This window comes from Numida meleagris, chromosome 6 (assembly GCF_002078875.1).
Source record: "Numida meleagris isolate 19003 breed g44 Domestic line chromosome 6, NumMel1.0, whole genome shotgun sequence".
Lineage (NCBI taxonomy): Eukaryota > Metazoa > Chordata > Aves > Galliformes > Numididae > Numida > Numida meleagris.
In genome coordinates, this window is record NC_034414.1 from 45,971,212 (window position 1) to 45,997,173 (window position 25,962).

Consider the following 25,962-nt stretch of genomic DNA (forward strand, 5'->3'; position numbering starts at 1 on the left):
TCACACAGGGTTGGAGCTCCATGCTGGCCAGCACATGCCTGAGGACATGGCAGCTGGGCACAAGTACTGCTCCTCTGAAATGAATCACATGCAACATCCTGCCAGCGAGCTCTTGCTGACAGCTGAAGTCTGTGTATTATCTGGCTCAGAGCCCAGTTGACCAATAACTTCCCAGTTCAGAGACTGAGCTTAACCAAGGCCATTAAACCAGCCTCAACCCAGTGAATAGGTTAAACCTCTTTCAGTTGGATTCTCTTTCCCTCTGCAGTCCTCCAAGTGCAAGTGAGATTAAATTCCTGCATTCTTGCTGCCTCATCACCAAAGATATCATGCAACTCCAAGGAAAATAGAAAGCTGAAACACATCATGAAATAGAGCGGACACAGACAACAGAGATGCCAGCCTTCCAGAACCTGGGCTCCTGACTATCAAGTAATTTAACCAGTATGACTGCAGTTCAGTCAAGTTCAGTTGTGGCTATAATGTTATCATGTTTATTTTATTTTCCCTTCTCACACCACTGCACACTAATACAGCCCGTCAGTGATGCATGAAAGGCACTGACACGCAGAGTGATGGACTTACACCTACTACTATTACGCTTCTCCATACACAGAAGCATCCTATTTTTCACAAAGAAATGCCAGTTTTCTTAATAACATGCCAGCTTACTTGGCTTATATATTTATTGGTTCAATTTTACTCAATTCTCTGTGAGTACTAGAAGCTTCACAAATAAACAAGCCATTTGCCTGTGCTTTAACCACCAGATCATGCTCTTTCCACAGTGCACTTAGCCAGGAATGAAAGAAATAATCCAAGCCACAGAAGGTTCAGTTTAACCTACAGACACATACAGCAACCTTCTCTATCAAGCAAACCCCTCCACCACAAATGGTCAGACTTCAGTGAAAAGCAGCATTTGCGCGCTTCTTCCCCTTTTAAATTCTGCTGGGGTAGGATATGCTTATTGGTGTTCAAGTTTCTGTAGGAATGACCCTCCTGATGAACACTACTGTAAGAACTAGCTGACTCTTGCCTTTCCTCAGCCCCAGCACATCCTCTGCACTGGTGCAATTGTTTCTTAAGGGAGGAAGGAGCTCTGAGTGTTTTCATATGTACCTTTCCCTCCATTAGTATTTTATGGAAATCCCGACCATAGAGATATTCAAGGTCAGGCTGGATCATGCTCTGAGCAACCTGACTAAGCTGCAGGTGTCTCTGTCCATTGCAGGGGGGTTGAACTAGATAACCCAGAAGGGTCCCTTCCAACTCAAAAGATTATATGATTCTATGGGCAACTCACCTTCAGGAGGACTGTTGGTCTTGTGAACAGATCAGACCATCGTATCAGAAGCACTGAGACTGGACCCAGAAGAATAACTGTTTGTCTGGAGCTGCGTGTTGTGGGTATATCCACAAGAAGTATAACTCTACTTCAGTGTTAATGATCCTTTTTCCATCAGTCTCCTGGCATATGATCCCACCTTAAAGTACATAGTTTGGATTTTCAACATCTTTATTTTACCTGTCTTGTCTCATCATTATGTTAGATAATCAAAGGACACCCATCTTGAGTTTTGTTAGAGCATGAAATGAGCACAGTATAAGTAGATGGTGGCTGCAGAACAACAGGACTAAATTGCCACAGCAGACTTTAGTAGCATAGATATTCCTGAAGTAAATGGGAGGTAGTGAAAAACTCTGGCACTTCACCCCTCCTCTGATCTATGCAGAAACACTGACAAAAATGCCCATTGGTAGCCAACCAGTATAATGTACTGGAGAAGGAAGTTCCACATGCCTCACTTTGAGTTTCACTGTTGCAGGATTATTAAACAGGCCCTTTTTTCTCTTGTTTATGTTTGTTTGTTTTTTAAAGGTAGTTGTCAGGAACCTACCTCAGCAGCTACCATCCACTTGTGAAATTATTCACAACCCTGAAAAAGAATTATTTCAGTTTAAACAGAATGACCCAGAGCCCCAACATACACAGCGTGTTTGTTAGGAACCAAATGACAAATCCTCCAGCCCAGGTCTTAGCCATCAGCTACACCTTATTGAGATTTTTAGAGGCAACTTTTCTATTGCAGTGGTAGTACGAAGTCCATATTTGCATTCCTCTATAAAATAGCTGTCAGAAAAAAACACCTTAGGAATAAAGGCTACACATCATGGCCTTTAATTTAATCAGGAAATGTCATCAATTATGAAACTTTTCACGAGGCTTCCGTGAACCTCTTGCAGAATGCAATCTTTCTGTTTCTAGTTAATTTGGACATGATGGCAGTGCTGCCTAACATGCCTAATGCACAGCCTTCAGGAACTGGCCTCTGAAATAACAAGACTAATTAGCTGGACTAATTAGGGTTAAAGAAGACAATAGCAGGAGTTGATTCCATTTGTTTTTCCTTTACACAACTCCTTCCAGGGCACAATCTTCCTGCTGCATTTCCCTCCTTTTCTTCCTATTTCTATCATCAAAGAGGTTGCTGTAGAAATGTTACTATTCAAAGATAGCCTGGCTTAGTGGCTAAGGCATTGGATAAGGAATTCTGGGCTCTAGCCCCAGCACAGCCATGGTCCTGCTGCAAGACCTGGGCACCTCACTTCACTTTCCTATATCTTCATTTTCCTCCTCTTTCCCAGATACATACATCTGGTTCCGTGATTTTGCTTGAAAACTCATCTAGGCATAGGCTGTTCTTGATGAGGTTGTGCACAGGTCAGGTCAGTATGATTGCAGGCTTGGATGTGGGTTTTAGGTATGCTCGCAACAATATAAATGATAATGATGTAAAACCCATCTGTGCAAAGGCAATTTTTTGAAGGAAGTAGTTTCACTTCATGAATGTAGGACCAGGGATCTGTAGGTGGGGAATGTAGGAGGTCCTGGCAGTCTGAGAAATGAGGAAAGGTGAAACAATGACTACTGCACAGAGGGGCCTTGAAGAACAATTCTCACTTATGCTTGGAAATAACATCTTTCAATTTCCCTGTTTTTTTTTGTGCTGCTTCTTTTTAGTGTTTGTTTCAAAAATGAAGATGATGTCTTTTTTCCCCCCCCTTTTTATTTTTTTAATTACCTCCTCCACTGTCTTCCTCTCTTTATTCCATCTCTAGGTCATACTCATCTTGCCTTACTCTTACATCTTTCCGAACACGTACTTCCCTGTTTTTGCAGTCTGCTTGCTCTAATTCCTGCATTCAACCATCTTAAGATACCTTCCCACCTACAACATCTCCTCACATTGTCTATGTTATTGATGGGAGTAAATCCAAAACCCAGAGTCCACCCATTACAGTTCTTTCCACAATGCCCAGAAGGATCTGTGCTTGAGGCATGTTTTAAAGATTATTGTAAATCAGGAAACAGCAAGGTGGAGTAAGGGAAATTGGAAAGAATTCTGGGCTTACCAATGCATAAGGCACAAACATGGGCCCTCACTCCAGTGTAATCTTGCCAACAGTTACGCGATCAAGTGCCATGAACAAAAAGTCATTATTAAGAATAAACATTCAGCATTTATAGAAAAGTAGCATTAGAAGACAAATAGTTCAAGCAGTGCTCTTTCATTAGATGTTCATTGCTTTTTCCTGTACGTGGTCTTTTATTCCAGCTTTACTTACGGCTGTAAATCATTCCTGACCTCCTTTGGAATAAATTTACACGTACTTCATGCACTTGAAAACACAGTACACTTGTACATACAAGGCATAAGGCCTTCAGCAACACCAGGAGTAAAAGTATCAAGCCCTCAGAAGATTTTAAACGAAATTATCATCAAAATATTTCTCTGCCAGTTGCCAGAAATGGCTACAGCTGATTCTGCACTGTGCAGAGAATGGGGTGGGCAAAGCAGGACTGACAGGTGTCACTAAGAGGCACTTGTGCCAGGAAAGACGTGGAAACAAGTGAAAAGATTCTTGGTAAGAGTGACCAGCAAACAGGATGGCAAAGGAACGAGGAAACCCAGCCCCTGTCTGCAACCATACAGCTCAGAAAAGATGAGGCCAAAAGAGATGGAAAGGGAGAAAAAATGTTTGTATTTCTTTTTTGCTGTGTTGGAATATATCAGCTCCCATGAGGGGGAATGTTATTTGAACCACCTGTGGTGCACATTCTTCAAAGAGCCAGGGATGTGGGGCCTTGGCAGGCAGGCCAGGTGCCAGGCAGGGACAGAGCGACCTTCTCAAAAAAAAAAAAAATAAAATAAAAAGGCCTTGGTAAGTCTTACATAGCTTTTAGATCAAATTTTTATCCTATTTCACTTTGGAAGCCTCTTGAACAAGCTCAGTGTTTCAAAGCTGAAGCTGCAAGTCTCCCAGGGAAGGTGCCTGTGTTTAATAAACTGTTTTGACTGAAATTCAAAGAGAAAGTAAAGATTTCTGTTGGCCTCGTGATAGAAAATGTGGCCCAGACCTGTAACCCCATATCTGACCAGACAAAAATGTGTGCTCTGTTAAAAACTGGATATTTCTCAGAAACATTGGCGTTAGAATAGCTTTGCTTCCCCTGAAGCCAACAGCAAAAAGCCTCATCATCTTTAATGGAAATACCTGTGACTAATTTTTTATTTGGAAAGAAGGTCCTGGAAGGAGATGCCAGAACAACAGCATAACAAACCTGTAAGTTATATAGTGGTTCAGCTACTGGGTAGAATATCTTCCAGTCTACTCTGTTCAACCATTCCAACACAAAGTTAACCCTTGAAGTGCTTCATATCCTAACAGCATGCTGAATGCTGACAAGCAGGGAAGTATCGAGCAACCGAAATACCATTAGCATAAGCAATGCTTATAATTTGCTTATTATAAGACATAGCCATGACTCAGTGATTAAGTCTTTCTTGAATGACTTGGGTGAAGTTTCAGTGCTGATCAGGGACCCTCTCAATCCTGCAAAAATGGATTTCCACCACCTCTGCATTGAGACATGCAGTACTTCATACCTTTCTCCTGATGACTACACTTTCCATTCAAGGGCAAACAGGTACAAAAATAAATACTGCGTTAAGACAGTGAACGTCTCCACAAGATTTCTCTAAATGAAAAATGAAAACACAGTTCAGCAGAGGCACTTTCAATCTGACAGGTCTAATTTTCTTTAAGTTTCATTTTCCTTCCTCTAACACAAATATGATCTATCATCTGCCCAAATTCAAACCTGATGTACACTTTCAAAAATTTCTTCCAGCTAACTGTGATCCTCAAATGGCAGTCTGTCTTTTCCAATCTATACTTACTAATGTCTCTATTCATCAAACTTTCCCTCACAATTACATTGCCATATTTCAAAATTAAAGCGACAGAAGTGAACAGACCTGATTGAAGGAGGAATTAGCCTTCACATTTCTGCTAGCATAGGAAGACGCGTAACCTTTATAGGCAGGAAGTTACATTATAAAAGTTTCCAAAATCCACCTGTTTTGATTTGTATGGCTTTGCGTGCAGCAAGCCAGCCAGAGTGAAATACAGAGGTTTCATTTCCCCTTTGATTTCAGCACTTCTTTTCTATTAACTGTCCCATTTCCTGACTCATCTACATCAAAGTTACCAAAATGAAAACCCTCCTGGAAGCCTACAAATCAATAGACAAAATAACTTGGGATGATCAATTTGCTAAGATCATAAGGACTAGTTGCAATTTTTAAAGGACTGGATAGTATGTGTGCTTTTTTTTTATAGCAAACACACCAGTTATCCCAAGATTTTAAAACTCTTTGTGCAAAAACAAAACAAAACAAAACCACAAAGCTTTTTCCAAGTGTAGGAAAATAGGCCTAAAAGAATCTGTATTTGAGTCTACACTCAGACATCTCCCATGGTGCACCATGGTCTCCTCACTAGGGAAGCAAAAGAGGAACATCATCTGAAACCAAGTCCCGACAGAAATCCCGGAGAATAGGGCAGAGCCTGCCCAAGAGACAAGTCAGTTTTAGCTGTGTTGTTACAAGTTAGCTACAACAAGTTAACTACATACAAAAACAAATAAAAAAACCACACCTTATCATTAGGACAACTGAGAAACAGAAATAAGCCAGGAACTACATCTCCAGCATTAACCCTGAGTAGTCACCAGAGATTGGTTTGATCCCGATCTCTTGTAGCCAAGATTGTCATCACATTTTAGCTAGTGGAATTTCCTTTGATTTAGTCCTGAAAATTTCCTCTCCATTCCTCCATAACACATCATCATAAGAAGCAAAGAAATCAAAGGGATATATTTTAAATCTTCCTTAATTTTGAGTAACACAAGTATAGCTTAGATATGTTAAATTTGGTATAAAATGGAGTAAGTAGAATCAGAATCTAGCCAAAATATGCAAAACAAGAAAAACTACCAACATATGAAAATTTTCACAGAGTTTTTGTTCATTTGTTTTGTTTTGAAATTAGAGATTGTTTTAAGACCTTGGTATTCCGCAGTATCAAAGCTCTGCTGGGGTAGTGATTCTATAATCACCAACAGTTGCGTACAACCCTCTAGAAGAGATGTGCTTCAAAGGGCCCACAATCCAAGTGAAGAATGCAAAACATGGGAGGAAACAACACTTATTTATACCACCTACAAGTGGAAGGCCTAGTCCAGAAATCTGGACAAGGTCACATACTACCAAGAGCTGAATCAAAGTTTCGTCAGTCCCAATCTAATGCTTCAAACGCAAACTATATTCTCTCTCAAAGACAGAATCATAAGCATAAAAGGTGTGCTTTCGATGCACTGACTAATCACCTGCCATTAGATGGTTGTTTACATCACAAAATGATTAATTATCTCATAGAGGTGGGTTACCTGATTAAATAATCAGACTAAAATATTGCTTTGTATAACAACTATATGAAAGGTACAGCCTGCATCGTTTAAAATAAGGTAGCTGAACTTCAGTACATCAGACTCGAGTGCTACAAGACTAACTAAAAGACAATTACAGGACAATTGTTTCTGCATTGTCAGACAGGCTTTAAAGTAAATAAAAATACAAAATAAAGATTACTACTACTTACCTGCACACTGATTGTTTTCATCCAACTGGTAACCAAATCGACAAATCAGAGGTCTTGTGACAGTAGGGTAGTTAGGAACAGGGCCTGGTGCTGGGGGTGGTGGATAAATATTTGAATAAGGATTCAGATATGGTGATCGATACACTGGATTTGTCCGTGGTACACATAAGTAGCCACCATTTTGGTTGACACACACCATGTCTCCTCTACAGGCCTCAGGAATAGTCCGACATTCATCAATATCTGGAAAGAAAATTGTAAATGTTAAATGAGTGATTGCTTCTTAATGTGACCTATCCAAAAAATAGTTAACACATTTTTCTCAAGACTTTGCTAAAAATTTGATAGTCTGAACAGAAAAGCCAATCTTTCCTTGCAGAGTCTCGCTTTGAAGTTAGATCATACTAAAACTGGAAACATCCCATATAATCAACATATCCTGTGTTCTACTTTTTTAAATTAAATATTAGAGGGAAGAGGGGGAGAGGAAAGCCTGCTTTGTTATCTTATAAATGTTCGGTTTAAACACTGATTTACACATGGCTACAGCATGCTACCACCTGTTCCTGCTAGTGGGTCTCTCCAAACCACAACATGCAGATCAGAATTTCAAACACTGGTGGTTTGGTTTGCCCAGCTGTGAAACTTGGATCCTGATTTGGAACTCCTGGGCTCCCTCCCATAGAAGTTAGGGATGTTCGATCTGGAGATGTGAGTTAGGCCTCTTCCCTATTCCAGTTGAAATTGTTGTTGAATCAAATTTAGAAAGTTACAATTGATTTACCCTAACCAAACATTTGTTTGGTTCTTGGAGCACAGATGCATTAGGCTGCCGTGACAGAGCAACCATATGTTGCTGTTATTCCCCCTGATTGTTTGGGTGACTTTAATTCATGAAGAAAATGCTGCCCTGTAGACTGGAAGCCTCCATTCACATTCATTGATGAAAATATGCTATAGGGCAAAGTGGGTGTTTCCCTACAATTGCCTCAATGACTGACCTAAACAAGGAGCAGTGGTAGACTTCATCTGTGACCTCCAGGTGGAGGCTGCCAACAAAATTAATGAACACAGAGTTTAGAGAAGAAAGAGAAGGAATGTATACTACCCTTGCCCTTTGGCAGCTGGACTGAGCTCCCCAACTCATCTCAGTGCATTACAGGTATTCGACAAGCCCTGAGCCAATTAGTGTCTTGGAGTTGTCAAAGTTAGATATATACTTGGGCTACATAAACATACACACATACACATGCTTATCACACAGTGAGAACTTTTCAGCTAAAACACACCAAGAGCAGTACAATGTTAATTTGATAAAGTCAGCATTTCTGAACCCCAATTTAATTTCATTTATTTAATTTAAGTCCTACCTAAGCATTGCCCAGAGGCACGGTCCAGGTCAAACCCATTAGTGCATTGTTGCTAAAATGAGAAAGAAAAAGGACACTCAGTGATTGTGAAATGAGAGGGTTTCAGAGTCAAATCCTCATCTGGATTATTATGCTTAGTACAGTTGTCCAGCACTACACCACAAAGTTCTGTAAATGAAAATAAAGAAAGGACAAACAGCAAGGCATAAACCTGAGACCTCCAGCACATGTGACAGCCCCTTAACTCAGGTGGTAATTCCCACAGGTGTTGACTATTTAGGTCGTTACTCTGCTAGGATAACCAACACGTGATGTGCTACACACTCCATACCAGCAGTTAATAAAGAAGTTGCATTCTTCAATTTTGGTGTCTGGTTTTTGCTAGAACAAAGGAGCTCAGTTTAAAGATACTAGCTACCTTCCCAAACACACTCTAGAACTCCACATGTGGACAGTTCAGTACTTACTTCTCAATAAGTTAGCCATCTGGCCTTAAAGGAAGCCATAGATAAAACATAACAAGCTTTAAAAAAAGGCTTTTCGTTTACACGAAACCTTTAAGTATTCAGAGGATAATTCTTTACGCAGCACATGTTCTATGCATGCAAGGTTACTGCAAACCTTGTTCCTTCCCATGCAATGCTATTGGTTGACATCAGGGCTGAAACTTAAGAGTCTTTAGCACCTAATCAGCGTCCCTCAGCATTTCTAAAATAATGACAGTAATGGTGACTTTTGTCAAAAACCCATTAAAATGATTCCCTGCTCTCCCTAGTTTTTGACTGGGCCTCCCACAATTTAGCAGTGGGCCACACAGATAACACAAGTGGATCCTTCCAGTAAAATAGATTGTGCTGAGGAAGGTGAGCAAGAGGCATCCAGAGAACAGGAAGCACTGATGTAACCAGAAGGCACAGAGATGGAGTCTATTCAAGATTCCTCTTTTTTTCCCCACAAAAATATCAGTAAAGATGCCCCATGCAGAAAATTTTTCATGTAACAGAAGAAAGCACACAACTACATTTCAAAGACTTTTGGCAAAGAAACACAGCTCTGGACATTGAACATATCTGGATTATCAACTAGGAATCCAAGCATAACATGCCTTTGGGAACTGTTTTTTCCTAATTTAAAGTCCACTTGGAGCCCAAGAACACAAAGAACTACAAAGAACTAATGTTTCTGCTGTTTCAAGAACTGGACTGCTCTACTTCCACCCACCCTCGAAAACTCTGTCTCTTGAACAAAATGGCTTTGGGCAGAAATTAAAGTGAAGACCTAGGATGCAGTCATTCAGGCTCATAGTCCAAAAATAAAGTCTTAAGACAAGAGTCTGCCAGACTGCTATGCACAGAACATGCCTGTTTACATGAATAAGTTTTCCAAACATGGGTGTTCCCCACCACAGAACCGAGCTATCCTTGCTCTCTTGGGATGGCTTTTATTTTGTTTTTCAAAAGTGTTCAGTTCAGAAGCAGAATCAGGTTTTCAGTGAGGTCCAGGTTTCTGCAGGGATATTTTGCTGAGCTGGCAAGGATGAGTCAAAAAGTTCAGTCCATGTTCAACTCCAGAATCCCGTTGGCTCCCAGTCCTCCCCTCTAAACCCTTAGACCACACAGCTTCCTTTTCATGTAAACCCCAGACCACAGAGCTTCCTATTCACCTGCTAGCCAGTTAAGTCTCATGCCATATAGTGCTTCAGTATATTACAGTACATAGATCTCTCTGTACACCTCTCACCTGTGCTTTTCCAGGGCTCGAAAGGCAGATGGTCAGTGTGAAAGCAGTCAGTATCCTGTAATGTGCACAGAAAATAGGCTGAAAACCTTCTTATAACCAGGCTCATTATACAGAATTAAATACACACAGACGAACTAATCTCTAGTGACACTTCAGTACATTCCAGAGTTTTTTGCTAATATAAATCTGGCTTCTGGAGAGGGAGTAATGCAACTGTGGACCACATTCAGATCTCAGTCAGTAATTTTACTACGGTTTTATAAAATTGTGACTAAAATCAGACTGTACATGTCAACTAATTAACAAGTTTTTTATGACATTCCATGGAGAAGCTGTTTGATGAGGAAGTGCATAATATTCAATAAAGCATAGTTGCCCCCTCTGTGGCACCTTTCTTTTGACAACATGAAAGCTTTTTGTGCACATTATTTGCATTTTACAGATAGGTAAACCAGAGCACAGGCCATGCCTAAGCTCATCGTGCAACTCACTGGCAGGGCTGCAGAGATGACATGCAGGAGGTTCTGAATCCAAGCCAGTTGCACTAACCGCTAAGCCACACTTCATCCTCGGGAGACTATATCTGAGATTAATCCATTTTCTTAGGTTCAGATTCTGTCCTTTTCCCCAGCCTTCAGTAATATGTTGCTCTGCAAGTAGATATGCTGTGCTAGGTCATCAGATACTGGAAGCTGCTATCCTCAGTGGAGACATCCCCAGTTATATCACCTTAGCACCTATTGGAGCAAGCTGGGTCTCTTTGCTGCAATTGACAGAAGAGGGTCCCTCAGTAACAGAGCTCTGTGGCTATATACAGGACTCTTCACCTGGAGCATAAAAATTCTCCGGTCAGCTAACCTCCACCCCCAAGTATTCACTGACAGAAAACCAGGAAAGGACAGCAAGAATTGATTTTTCTCTATGCACTGTGGGTTTCAGTGTTTTGCCTCTGCCTTATATAAAATTTCTTTTCAATATAATTAAACTTAAATCTTGCTTAGCTTGGATTTTAGTTCTGAATGGCAATTGTATACGTTTCCCACAAACCAGCACAGGAATCACAAGATATTTTAGGTAGTCTTAGTTCTGCTACTCGAGTGAGCTGCCAACTTTCAGAGCTGTCTCTGATTTCCAGTGCAAAGTGAGCTGCTGAACAAGACCCACAAATGCATCAGGCAAAACCACACACAAACAGAGACCGACACCTTTGAACACACTTGCTTTGAATGTGGAGACAGATACAAGCTCTGAAAAGTAAACACAAACTCTAAAATGGTTGTTCGTAGTGCTGTGGAGATATGTCGTGCTTGTTGGCAGCTTCTGAGTGACAAGGAAAAGCAAACTCTACACAGACTTTTCCTGAAGAGTCAAATGCAAAGCATTCAAATGACAATATTATCTGTTTAGACTTGTACTTCACTTTTGATGCCTTAAATCTTTTTGAAGTAATTTTAAAGTGTGCACGGGATACACAGACTGTGCCCTCACTATGCATATAGCAAGAACAGCACTAGAAGGAAGTACAACAGGTTACAGCTGAATGCTAACACACCTAGCTGCCTCGCATACCTAGGGCTGCACTTCACATTACAGCAGAGCAGTGCACACTAACAAAATCCACTGTAAAATCAGTCAGACAAAATTCATATTTTTCTAGACAGTCTTTCCGTTGTTACAAGATAATATGTGCTTCCCTCTTGGGGTGGAGGGTGACCTTATTGCCTCATACGCATTCCGTCTGCAGCCACCATCACAATTTGCCCATTACTGAGCTCTCAAATCCCCTCAAGAATTATTAACAGGCTTGTTACTCTATCAGTGCTACATTCAGCTGGTCACAATAGCTTGTCCGGCAGGCATAGTATTTTAAAGCAGTAATTAACTTCTACATTAGTAACTAATTAGCTTCAAATTTGTCACTGCAGCCAGGGGACTCGTTTGCTGTTGCAATTCAGCACTCCCAGAGATGGCTGGGATTCTTAAAGTGCAGCATATAAGCACAGATCAAGAAGAAAACTGTCAGAAACAGCGCAGCTTTAGTAACAGATATTGTCTTTCCCCACCTCTGACCACTGAGACCCTGTCTCCATGCAAATGGCTTTAGCAAGTGGATTGGCATACTGAATCTTCACCACAGATATTTTCCACACGTAGGTTTCCCTTCAGTAAGTATAGGAGTTTCATGCATATCACTTACCTTTTTAATCCTTGCATGTCCAAAACAGTTGGGGAAAGGTGGAAAAAAAACAGAGCTTGTGCTGATGAATAACTAGAAAGTGTTTCCAAACATTACCCTCTGCTAGCCCTTCAGTTCCTCAGTCATTTATAGTCCAAAGAATGAAAGAGCAAGTAACGGAGAAGATCGGGAGCGGTCCGTACCTCCTCAGACACTGGAGAGAATACAGAGAAAGCACCTGGTTTTGCTTAGTTCTCTTCTGTAATTCAGCATTAAACCAATTGGAGGAGGAATGTTAAAAATGAACACTTCATTTTCTAAGTATGTTAAACAATGCAAATGGGGGCCTCAGCCTGGGACAGCTGGTTTAGATTACAAAGCTCACCAACTGGCTAGACTCCTCACAACAATCTCGAGGAGCCTGCCAGGATAAAACACTAACAGCTTGAAGGAAAGCCTCTCCCGCTGCAGACTTCTCAGCTAAATGTGCCTCAGAGCAGAGAGCACCGTTATTGGACAGAAACTCTTATCAGGGGACTGGAGAAGGGAAGGGATTGTTTTCCTTGTTCTGAGAACAAAAAAGTCAGACTTTTTTGAGGCCCTCTAGCTGGTGTCTCGGACGATGAATATGCAACACCCGCTGCTTCATGCCAATGGCATAGCAATGAAAGTTCTGACCCTCTGGGAGGTGAATAACTTGAATTCGTGACAATCACAGCTACAGGAACTATATTGCTTGGGGATTATTTGAAAACAGGAATAAACAAATTAAACCTTCAAAGGAAAGCAAATGGTTTGTCTACAAACACTGGTCCTTTTTAGGCTGACCCTGTGCTTAAGGGAGCAGTTTTGAAATGAAATTTCTCAGGAAAGATATATCTTGCAGATCTCCAGTTATGACTGAAGAGGAAGGAAATAAAGTCCTTTTTCAGGTGTTTTGCAACTTTGCCCGAGGCACAACTTTGGTAGGTCAAGCAGAAGATTTACGAGATGGAAGAGGTAAGCAATCAGATGCTGCAGTGATTATCCTAGACCCAAAGATGAACACAGAAATTAAATGCAGACATAAACAAAATGAATACTTTGAACTTCTGTAGAGCTTCCATCTGTGAAAACCCTTCATTCCCAAGGAACTGAAAGGTCTGACAAAATAAAATCTCTCTCACATCTCTCCATTACTTATGGAGAAACAGTTAGAACAGATGTTTCTAAAACTGGCCTTAAGGTGTGGATACACAGCTTAAGGAACAAAGGTTCAGCTGCTTCAGGGCTGCTGAGCACCCGGAGATCACATTGGTGCTGAGGGGACAAGAGATCTGTATCTCACCAGCTGATTGTAATTGTCCAAACGATTAACAAAAAAAATTACAGCACCAGAAGCTCTCTCTCTCACTGACTTGCTTATATCACTTGCATTGCATGGAAATGTAAACTCTCCCGTAGGATGTCAATATGTTTGCAGACCAACAAGAACCAATTAATTTATTTTAAATAAACTTCTCCAGTGCTTAACAAAAACACACACAAGAATTCTGGCAAAGCTGGTCATGTTTTTTCATGGATGAGAAAACCAGCAAAAACTGGGTGTTTTCATTTAGGCAAAAGTTAACGGTCAGTAGTGTCGTCATTCCATCATAGGACCACTGTTGCTCAATGATCTTGAGAGCTAGCAAGCCTACAAGTCATCATGCTTGGTATATTTTAGGTGCATGAAGATCTACTCAAGATATTAGAAATATCTCTACAGCAAAGCAGATGCTCTGAAGATCCATACTTGTGGATGAACTTGTTTTGTATACTTCTTAATACTTCATTTGCTGATCCATGGAAGTTTTCTCACTTTCCATGGCAAAATCATTAATGGATGCATTAATCTCGGCATGGGTGCAGCACAAGTCTGTTCCTGGCTCAGACTGAAGAGTTCTGATTCATCAGCCATCTGGGAGAGGTGCTCCAGCACTGAAGACAGGAGATGGATCCAGATTCGATCAGCTAAGTGGCTCCCTTAAGAAGGGATACTGTACAAATGTTTGGATTTTTCCTGTCTCCATCAGGCAGCTGGAGTGGATAAAATCCAGAGTATAAAGAGTACCAAACCACATCTTGGGTTAGTTCATAATGTGGTGATTTTTTTTTCCTAAATAAAAGAATTTGTTATGGCTAAGTTAAATTTTTGCAGTACCTTTTGGTAACTATGACCTGCCACAAAATGATGAGTTGTAGCCACACCCAAATCACATCTTTCTTTGATAAGAAGAGTTGCATAAAGAAAAGCATTTGTGGTACACAAAAACTCTTCTGTTCACCCTGTAAAAGCGAGTAATATTCAGTGTATCTTTCAACACCACCTACTGACATCCTTACCATTTATGCATAGGATGGTGGTGAGACTTCAGCTGGAGCAACCCTTTTACTTCAGTGGTCAGCTGTTTCCTCATGTTCTAAAATCCGCCAGTTTAGATTACCTTGACTTTGTCTTCATGAGGAGGTGTAGAACAGTCCACAGTACAGAATGAGGTTGTGTTATGTAACTGAATATGGTCTTAAAAATTTGCTTTGCACATAGCTAGGGTTGAAATCATAGCTCTAATTATGTTTAAGACATACATTTTGAAAATTGTGTAATATGTTAACATAAGGGGCACACAAGCTATGTAGCATACCCTTAACTCTACCCTCTTTGGATGAGATAGTGGAATGTATGGATTGTGCCATGTTCCTGTAGGTAATGCTGAACACTGTGGTAACAGTGATCCTTGGCACCAGAGAATGTGACCTAACAGCTTCTGAATGCAAAGACAAAAGCTGTATTTAGGTCATAGTACCCAGGGAGAGTTAATTACACTCAGTGTTCCTGAACAAAAAGTCTGCTTCACAAATGCAAGTCATATTCTACTTTTACTACATTTCATCTCCTTTTAAAGTTCTGCTATTATATTTACTTCTCTAGAACTATATCAGCCAAAAATGTTTCTTAGCTCTTGTAAATATTTTTTTTAAAGTTCACCCTCTCTGAACATTCCCAAGGACATTGTCAAACTGTGAGAGCATTCAAATTGTACAGATATGTGTGGAGATAGGTGTGCAAGCCCAAATGTACTGAAAATGACAAGTCGTAGACATCTTTTATAGTCCTGAAGACCTGAATTCAGTAAAGGACTTTGCCAATAACTGACACTTCAAGGGCCTATGTCCAAACACTAGATGGTTAAAACATCCATTTTTTCTCTAAAAAACCTTTCGGGACCAAATTTCCTACCAGAAAAACTGGTAAAACACTTAAAGCACAACTGCTTGGCATTTGCAGAAACAATTGCATTTAGACATCAGCCAAGCACCAATGAGATTCACAGGCTGGGTTCAATCTGACTTTGGAGGTTGATTAAAGTGTTCCTGGAGATAGCTAAATAAGAAAGTTTCTGATGTTGTCATGTATCAATATAACATGTGACAGGGAGCCATTTGAAATACACTCATCACCCCCTAATGCCACCTGAATAGCACTGAGCACATGGGAAACTTGGTCTCAAGCCCTAACTCTGCATAAAAGGCATTGGGCTTGTTTCTTCCACCTCTCAGCACAGAATTCCAATTGCAAACTCTTGGTGTTTGGGGAGTTTTCCCTCTCCTTTTCAAAGATGGATTATGTTATGCTATCAGCTGAGGTCAGCTTCGCCCCGTGTCTGAAATACAAGTATAAATGCTGTCTCATAACATGAATAACATAATAACCTGTTCCAGATGGCTCAGAGCAGAAGCTCAGAAGCATATTTCCTTACATATTTTCCTTTCCTAGCCAAACACAACACAAACTATAATTAGCAGTGAAAATTAACATAATACGTAACTTTAAAAACATGACTGGTGCTAACTAGAACGTACTGGAAATGCAGAGTTTCCGAGATGTCCTATCATGTTGTACTGATCTGCAGGTTGCACTCCTGTCATTAGGAAGGAGAAGATGTAACAGTTCCTGCTGTACTCCCATCTCTGTGGGTGCAGTTGTCTCTATACAGTAAAGTTACCACCTGTGTGAGATATCCATAGAAAAAAGAGCCAATGCAGCACCCCTTCCTTCCCTCCTCTGTGGGAATGTAATTTGTCTGAAGCATGCTTTCTCTTGGGCTGACAACACTGTATGATGCAGGACTGCTGCTGCTGTCACTGCTCCCCAGAAACAATGTGTGATGCCATTTTAATGTTTGCAGCAAATGTTCTCTGAGCAAGTATTCTCTCATCAGACCACGTAATCTAAAGTTTCTGTTTCAACTTATCTAACTTCTTGTATATCTGCTGGTCTGTGGTTGCTCTGATGCTTGTTTCTAACAGCACTTTAAATAAAATAGCAATCAATGGAAAACTCAGGCACCACCGGCTCCATTCCGAAATGTGGACTAAATGTGGACTCAGATTGAACTTTATTACTCTATAAACATATTAATCACCCCACGAAATGAGGAATAGTAGGATCTAGCAGGTATGTACCAAAACCCAAACGGCTTAAACCAATGCCCAATTAAGTACATCAGCTGAAAGATAAAACTATTTCAGGTATATTACCTTTAGTGAGACCAAGTTTGATGTTCACTCGCTTAGTTATGGTCTTTTCTTTCTTCTTGTAAGAATGCTTACCTTTTGTTCCTTTTTTTCCGCTCAGCTAAGAGCAAAGCAAACAAGCAAACAAAGAGCTTTTGATAACTTTCCCAGGAAAAATACAGGCTCTTCCCCAGAAATTTTGGTGCACGAGACAACGCCCAGCAGGTCCCTCAGTGTTACTATTCTTTTCTATCAGCACACAACATTCATTCCTTTTCTTCTTCATTTTTTTGATCTTTAAATGACCTACATTTACACTTTAAAAACTATATTACTGTTAAAAGCATATAGAGCATCATCCTGTATGCAAGGACAAAATATCTCCTTCAGAACTGACAGCTTCCTCGTGAGCTGCATCTGAGGTTATGACGCTCAGGCCTCTGTCCTGGTATCAGGATATGCCCATTTTTTTTTCTTTAGAATCTCATGTTTGAATATAGCTCTGGAAACTGCAGTTCACATTTTGCCTGAAACTAGACAGACATTTCCGTTTGTTATTTATTTTATAAGATTGGCATGTAGATTATCTAGGCTGTAGTCTTTTCTTCACTGCATTTTTGTCAAATGCTCTGGACAGTGTGGCTGAAAACAATGCTTTTTAATCTTGTAATGAGATGTTTACCAGCCCCCTTTACAAGCAAGCAAATTCTTCATGACCAATTTCAGCTGAGAATGACCTCCCATAAATAAAGACATAAAACTGCTAATACGTCTGCACCAGGACTAAAGTCTGTTTTGCTATTTGAGGAAGCCAACAGCCGGTCTTTGCAAGTGCCTGTGATACATAAGCCATTGGTCTCCAATTATGACCAGAGAGTTAGAAATATGTACTATGTCTCCCTTAGAAATATTAAGGACCAATTTATTTTATGTTTAAATGCTTCAAGACTGCACCGTTTTTTTGCAGTTTCTCAAGTTCTTTATTATCTTACACCCAGTGTGTTTGCTGTGGTCCACACGTGTTCCCAACAGCATCAGGCTTCACATCAGAACAACCAACTTGAGACAGTAGCTCACCATTCCACACCATCCTGGAAGCATTCCCTGCCTGCTGGGGCATGTATGCTGGTAAAGCATCAGCTTTACTTGTGCTCCCTCCTCTCCTCAGTACATTATTTCCATCACATGAAAGCAACATTTTGGTATTTTTTCCCCAGATTTAGCTGAGCATCCTTCCTCCTTTTTCTTCGATATTCTTTAAGTTTGCTTAGCAATTCATTTTAATCCAGAGCAAGACATTGTCCTCTATGGCATCAGGCACTTACTGCATTTTCCATTAAAACACTTCAGATTCAGAGCAAACCCAAACAAGTCTTGGAAATGCCATCTCCCAAAGGTGGGTGTTTGAGTGTTCTCAAGTATGTGCACTATTTTTGTAAGGGCACCTGCCAGAACCCTGCTGATGAACCCAGAGCAGAAAAATACTTGACATCATTCTTCTCTTCCAGAGCTTGTCTCTTTCCAGGTAGTGGAAAACATTCCCATTTTAAACATGTTTCATTCTTACAGATGTACGTATAAGCAAAGACTTCTGTTTTATTCCAGTAAAACAATCAACAAGGGTGCCTACACTTTTTGGATCTTTTCCTTATCTAATGGTTTAATGCATTAGATAACTGTCAATCACTGTTTTACACAAACACAGGACTGGCAGAGCATTTCCATGTGAGGAAAGGGCTAATTTTGACTTACTTTTATACTTACTCAATTGCTTTCCTAACCATTTAAAACTTTCTTTGATAATTTTGAATTTTGTTTTGGAGTAAGTAGTCTTCTAGGAGAGATGTATAATAAGAGTTTGGTTTTTTTAAAGTCATTTTCTACTTCATTATTAGAAATTGTGTATTTTTTGTCTTTAAATTTACTTATTTCCTTAGCAGGGATTACACTATTTCGTAGTTTACCTGCTAATTTGGGGTTTCATGAGTTAAGTAAACCATTTGGAAACAAATTGGCTATGAAACTGGACAATAAGAATAGTGTCACCTAATTGTATTCAAGGTCATTATTTGCCACTGTGCAGCAATGAGGGCTCCTAAACTGAAGAAATTCAGAGTGCTGTGGGTGCCATTTCTGCAAGGAATCACAGTGAGCAGGGGATGCTCCTACTCTTTGCTAGCTCAGCTGTGCATGTGCTGCAACACTCACCAAGTCTTGCAAAAGGATGCAACTTACTGCACAGATTGCTTCTTTTCTTTTGCCACTGTCCTTTGCTTTGACTTGTGCTGGTTATCACAGCACAATTTACTCAGCAGGACTGGTGTTTCCCCCTGCAGAAGCAATGCAGCTGTTTTGAGTAGCTCCACTCCATCCTGGTGCTGCTGACGCCCAGAACCTCAAGTACCCATGCAAAAAACTGGTGGAACTGGACCATTCTCTTTACTGAGGTGCATGCATGGCTAGCAGACCCCACTGCTGGAACCTGATAAAGCAATCAGTCCCCATTTTGTACACTGTTTCAGAGCAAAAATCAAGAAGCTGGATTGGTGCCACTTGAAAATAGAAAGGAACAAAAACACTGACAGGTTGAGCGTAAAAAGCATGGAAAAGCAGGCTAATAAAGTTTGAGAAACAAGTTGTAAGAGACGTAAAAGCTAATAATAAATTATTCTTCAGACACACCAAGAGCAGGAAAACTGCCAAACAGTCTGCAAAACCAGCAGATAAACAAGGTATAAAAATAGTGCTTAGGACAGATAAAATCACAGTAGAAAATTAATCAGTTTTTCTTCATCTGTGTTTGCTAGAGAAATCTCATTGTGGAATGAAAAAAAAAGAGAGAGAGAGAAAGAAAAAGAGATGATACTTTGGAGAACCTGCATAAATTGAAGTGCCAGTAGAAGAGACTGTAGAACAAATCAACAAAATGAAGACTAACAATTCATCAGTGCTCACTTGACATCAGAAATTAAGTGTTATAACAGATCTGTATGCACGTAACTGCTGAGTTGCCTACTATAAATGTAACAATCCCAAAAGCTCCCCCATACTACAAGAACAAAAGATACCAAGTAAAATACTGTATTCAACAGGTTTCCATTAAGTGCTTAATAAAATACAGAACAGTAAATCCACTACATCAGGCATATTAGTACTAAATTATAATTAAAAATAGAAATATTGAACACAAGCCCATGTAAGCTGAGGAAAAGTCATTGTGGCGATCGTAATAGGAAGCCACATTTCACAAATCCTCTGGACCTTTCTGAAACAGCTGATGAGTAAGCAGGCAAGAGACTGAGGCAATATAATTTACTGAGATTTCCAAAGGACATTCAAAAATACCTTCTCAGATGATGCTAAAGAAACCACATTGCAGTTTAATTAGGAGGTATCATATAATCACATGATGAGTCTATAATAACAACCTTGGAACTGTTAGTGCTTCTGATTCCATTAGAACAAAAAGATTTCAGTAGAATAGGCTTGATCTCTAAGCTGCTGCACATTAACAAGAACATGCCAAAGAGGCTGCTCACCAGAGCTATATACCTGGCCCTGGATGGCCCACTCATGGTTTCTGGTGAGACAGCTCTGCCTGGAGATTTTCCTTTACAGCTGGAATCATAGAATATGAGTTGAAAGGAACCCAAGAGGAGCACTGAGTCCCATTCCTGGCTCCACATAAGACCACTCAAAATTCAGACTCTGTGGTCTGAGATCATTTTTAGACAAGTGGAACTTCTCAGTACCAAATCCATCTTCTCTTTGGCACTCTTCTTTTAGTAGTAGTCAAATACATTGATATTATGGGCAAGTAGAGCTCTAAGTGCCAAGCACAAAGACGACATCAGTATGACAGACCACAAGGAAGCCTTTTCCTTGGAGTTACAGGCTTAATTCAGTCATAGTTCAGCCAGAGTGGTGCAGGCTTCAGGATACCTGCAAAGCATCTGGTTGGAGCCACTGATGGAGTTTGGAAGAACATCGCGGCCAGAGTGCCAGGGGCTTCTTGATTCCCCAGTTCAGGAAAGCAGATTTGGGGCTTAATAATTAATAATATAATAGCCATATTATAAATTAATAACCAAATCATAACCAAATTAATAACGACATCATCATAATTATTGCTCTGTCACAGTCCATTAAAGACAGAGGTACCATCTACAAGATCTTTGCCTACGAGTGGCACTCTGTAGGTCCTTGGTCCTAAGTACTGTGCAGACAGCGTACTATTCAGAGTCTACGTTTGGGTTCAGACAGATCTGGCAAGCCTAGCTATGACTCATTCATCTTATTTAGAATCCTGTGCTCAATTTTTTTTAGTTTCATAATAAGCCTTCCCTAAGTTAACTGAAAACTGCTAAACACATCTATTCCTGCTTCTGTTGTCAAAAATAAGGCAATCTTCTGTTTGCCTACATTTTTATTGGCACAAATTACTTCACCATACAGAGTGAAGTAGAGTATAAATATTTTCCAATTGTATTTCCAGAAAAAGCTTCAGTTTTGATATTTTTCAGTGCTGCAATCTACCACTCAAGCCGCTTTCTTTACTATATTTTTACTGCTAGTACACTTCAGTGTTAGTTCTGTGGTATGGCACATAAACTGAAACATACGGATGAATCAGAAACAACTCATTGATTTGCTTGTGATTCTGGAAGCACTCTCTCATTACAAACAGAAGCTTGACTCAAGAAAAAGCATTTTAATACCTTATAAAATTAAAGAACATTGCTATAGGAGACAGTCAAATATTTCTACATAGAAGTCAGTTTTACAACCAACATTTCACGTGATTCACTCCCCCCATGATCAAGTGAAGGCTCAATCCTTCATTTCCCTTCCTATAAGCACCAGAAAATGTTCAGGATCACTCTAATGGCCATTACTAACTCTCTTGAGAAATAATGTCTACAAATCTCATCTTTTCTAGCTATTCCCATTTAAGAACTATCATTCTTATCCCACCGGACTTATTTGCTCAAAACGTCTATTTTCTCTTGCTGTTGTACTAGTTAGACCCAGTTGCCACTTCGTTGCTCAAGCTAAAAGTAATTTCAGCTGGTAATACTGTTCAGGAGCCACGTGAATTCAGGGTACCTAAGCTGTATACATCAGGTTACTTTTATTTAGTTGTATTAATCCAGTTGCATCTAGCAAGCTTAACATTGGCTTCTGCAGCATTGCTCCCCAAACTCTCTCTCTGGGCAACATATACAAAGGTCAAGTTCTCAAAACCTTACGGAGCACAAAGCTAAGTGCATGCTAATTTACAAAAGCTTAGATTTGAAGCATTATTTCTCTCAGCTTCCTATTCTCAGAAGGTTATGTTTAACAGTGTTTCCCATTCTAGGGAGTCAGAAACTGTTACTAGTACACTTTTATTAGGCCAGTATCAACCACATGACTTTGTTCACTCAATAGAACAGCCTCCAGAAGAAGCTGCTGAACAAAATACACACCATTTTGATCCTATTATGTGCAGCTTTTCCCTGACTCCTTGAACTGCTAAATATTCCATCAACAAACATTAGATATGAAATGGCTGTTCAAGAGTGGTGGATAACAACATGAAAGAAATATTATCTATCTGCCTCAGATCCATAAAACCTCTTTGGTTTATGCACCAAACCAGGCTACGATGCCATCATGAAATACGATGTAGTGAAATACAATACCTATGTTACAAATAGAAAACTTAGAGTTAACCACATCGAAGTACTGTGAGGATTTTCCTTACCTTGATGGTTTGGGTTGATATTTGAAGCGTATCCAGACAGCTCTCAGAAAATCTAGGTTTCCTTTGCACTGAGGGAGACAGAGTAGCATTCTTGGTTGTTGGTAGGGTACATTCCAGATTTACTTCATTAACACGTGCAACAATTTGCCTAAGCTGCTTGTTTCCCAGATACAGGGCTGCTTCAAAAGTAATGCCTCCTATTTTATTATGGTGGCTCACAACATCAGAGGTGGATGTTGGTGGTATGGCTGTAGAGGCTGAACCTTCCTAACGATATTCTGTTCCATTTTGTTGCCATGTGACAGATGGAGGCAGAGGGGAAGTCTAACAAATTGGAAGTGCAGATGAAGGAATGGTGTGTCACTGAATGCCTCTGTGTGGAAAAAATGGCACCCACTGACATCCTTTGATGCTCACTTAACATTTCTGGAGACCGAGCAGTGGATGTGAGCGCAGTGAGCGGTGCTTTTCTGCCATGGTGACAGCGACAGTGGGTCACCTCCACTGGTGCAGATAGTTAGGAGTGCAGCACGCAGGCTCTTGTTCATCACTGGTGAAAATGCATAGCTCATGGTGGTGACTGTGTTGAAAAATAGTGTATTGTAGCTGAGAATTTGCTCTGTCAAACAGTGTTATTGTGCTCTTTGTATCTGTTGTAGTTTCCATAGGAATAAATAGGAGACATTGCTTCCAGAGTGACCTATGTACAACTGATTAGCTCAGCAATCTGTTGTGTGTCAGTGCTTGTTGAACTGCCACAAGCAACATGGCTTTTAAATTCTGTTCCGTCAATCATTGACAAAAACCGCTAATGATAGTTAACCATAACCCAAGTATTGTAATCTTTTACATTCATCAGACTAATGCTTTTTCAGCGGCTCTCTCATTAATATAAATGGTTAACTGCAAGCATCAAAATTCAGACTGAGCGGTGGGGAAATTTAACTTCCGGTCTATTCTCTTTCAGACACTTCTGCAGGTATAGAAATGCATACAACTTCTTTCACTGCAATCCCCACCTGATACATATGCAATCACCTCTGCTGCTGCCAGGATCTGCAGGCACCTGAAGCACTAAGATTGAACTGAACACTGCTTTCTCAGTACGAAATAATGATCTAAAAGCCCAAGAAATGTTGTTGGACAGTTAAAAAGCAAGTATTTGTTCTCTATCTATGTTTCTCTGCAGATGAACAGCCCACCAGCCCACCTCACACATTTCAGCTATAGCAAACGCACTGACCAAACGTATGCAAATATTTCTGTTTGAGTACAACCGGATGCTTGCTGAATGACAGCGTGCAGATGTGCCTTTGAAGAACCTAGGAACAGATGGGACAGAGAGTAAAGCCCTTCCATGATTTCCTAATAATCCAGACAAAGATTTCACCTTCACTATTTTAGAAATAGCCTTCTAGAGACATTTCAGGGTCTGTCTCAGATGACTTAACCTTTCCACATTGAAAAACAGTTTGTCGCCTGTGAAGCTGAGGTTTCGATGCAAAATACACGCGCAAGAAATCCTGGTTTTGGATATCCATTTTTCTTACTAAGATGACAACATTCACACTGCATACACTGGACGCTGGGTGATATTAGTAATTTCTGTTTTTGTGAGGATGGCGAGGTAAACCCAGAAAGACATTTTCTATTTTTGGTGGTGAACAAAATGCTTTTCTTAGGAAACAATTCACATTTGAATTTTCTGTCGCAAGACACACATTTTAGCTGAACTTCAATAAAGGAGCCCCACACAACCAGTGCATCTGCATTTCACTATTGCGCACTTACAGCATCTTCAATCAGGCAACCTGTTCTTCTGCTCGCTTGTCAGTTTAAGTTGCTTTCACACTTTTGTGAAATATGTTAACTCCTCATCAGCAACTCTGAGTGTGTACTTGCCAGCTACAGTAAAAATACTTAAGAGAATATTCCTCTTATGTTCCTACAGGGCAGGAGGCTTCAGTCCTGACATAGGTGGGTCTGACCAAAGCAAAACTAGACTTCATTAAAATATGCTACACTAGAAATAGATGATTAAAGACTCCTATGTGCATGACAAGCTATGTGTGATCTGATCCAAAGCTTGCCTGTCACTTAAGAAAATGGCAAGTTGCCTTTCCTAATGTAAATCAAATCACAAGGATCCAAGAGACCCCTCCTTTATGATCACAGATTGGGAAAAAAGCTCAGGCCATACTGAGTAAGAAACTACAACCACCTCTTCCTTTCTGTGTCAATTTTGGGGAAAATCCCCCATGGCAAACCAGAACACCACTACAGAACCTTGCGCAGCTCTTGCCACCGGTGATCAGAAACCAGGTCTAGATGGCATGATCTTAGCTATAAAGTTCCCTCATTTGTGTATTCAGCCATGTTCCTTCAAGCTCCAGATGCCAATTTTCACTTAAAAAAAAAAATATGTTGAAAGGCCTTGATCCCTCAGTAACAGACACTGTATCTTTAAAATAGGAATCGTTCTTGCATCTTATTATGAGCATAATGAACAGTTTTGAATTTGCCAAGGTAACTAAAGTGAAATTTGATCAACATGCAAGTTTATTAAATTTATCAGATTAATTTACTTTCACTTTATCACAAACAAGCATTCTGGGACCATGTTACTACCTTCACTGTGTTTTTCTTGACTGCTGCCATATTTTTCTTGTCCCACTAATAAATGACAACAGAAATGCAGCAAAAAGAGTAATCTATGATGACCCATTTCCCTCCTTTTTTCCCCTTGAGCTCCTGACTTGGTGTGAATTTGCATCTCTCCAGCTTCTAGCTATTTCAGGTGTCACTCCATCCTCAGCCCCAAACTGCACATCTACATGCAAGCATCTGAGAGACAATTAGGTGATCTGGAAACATTCACACTCGGTTCTGCAACCACAAGAGTCACACCAACCACAGAACAGGAATATTTCTAAGAATTTACAGCTACAGGAAGAACTTTAAATAGTGTAAATTCTCATTGATAGGAATAGGAACGGAACAGAACTGGCAGAAATGGGATTTCAAAAGAGGCATTTTCAAGTGTAATATTCTGTATACCTGGGAGCTATGAGCAGCAAGGTAGCTACATCACATTTCCCCAGAGGAGGAAACATTTGTGTAAGGTTCCCAATGAGAAGAAGCAAAACAAACAAACAAACAAATAGTGTAGATCTCAAAACAAAATGGCTATAAACAGAGAAAAATGGTGTTCTCAGCTTCCTTGTTGAGGAGGCCTGGGAAGTGGTGTTTTATTATTTTTTTGTGTGTGTTAGTGTGAACATCCATGCTAATAGTTATTAGCTGACCATCACGGACCCAGAGACAGTAACCTTTCCAAAGGCAGTTTGGCGCAGGCTGCCAGAAACTTGAGTGCAAGTGATATCAAT

The 25,962-nt window shown here is 40.2% G+C and overlaps 1 protein-coding gene and 1 long non-coding RNA gene across 2 annotated transcripts in view; one reads left to right on the forward strand and one right to left on the reverse strand.

Moving 5' to 3' along the window:
• FBLN5 (fibulin 5) overlaps positions 1–12,879 on the reverse strand; it is a 59,299-nt gene extending 46,420 nt beyond the window's left edge. Inside the window, exons 1-4 of the mRNA XM_021400934.1 lie at positions 12,316–12,879; positions 10,119–10,173; positions 8,379–8,430; positions 7,009–7,251 (exon numbers count right to left, since the gene is read on the reverse strand). Of these exons, the coding sequence (XP_021256609.1) occupies positions 7,009–7,251; positions 8,379–8,430; positions 10,119–10,173; positions 12,316–12,332 (367 nt within the window). The 5' untranslated portion in view covers positions 12,333–12,879. The remainder of the gene's footprint in view (positions 1–7,008; positions 7,252–8,378; positions 8,431–10,118; positions 10,174–12,315) is intronic.
• LOC110401999 lies at positions 22,892–24,320 on the forward strand. Its single transcript, XR_002440742.1, has 3 exons — positions 22,892–22,931; positions 23,544–23,679; positions 23,766–24,320. It is a non-coding gene; the product is annotated as an uncharacterized LOC110401999 (long non-coding RNA).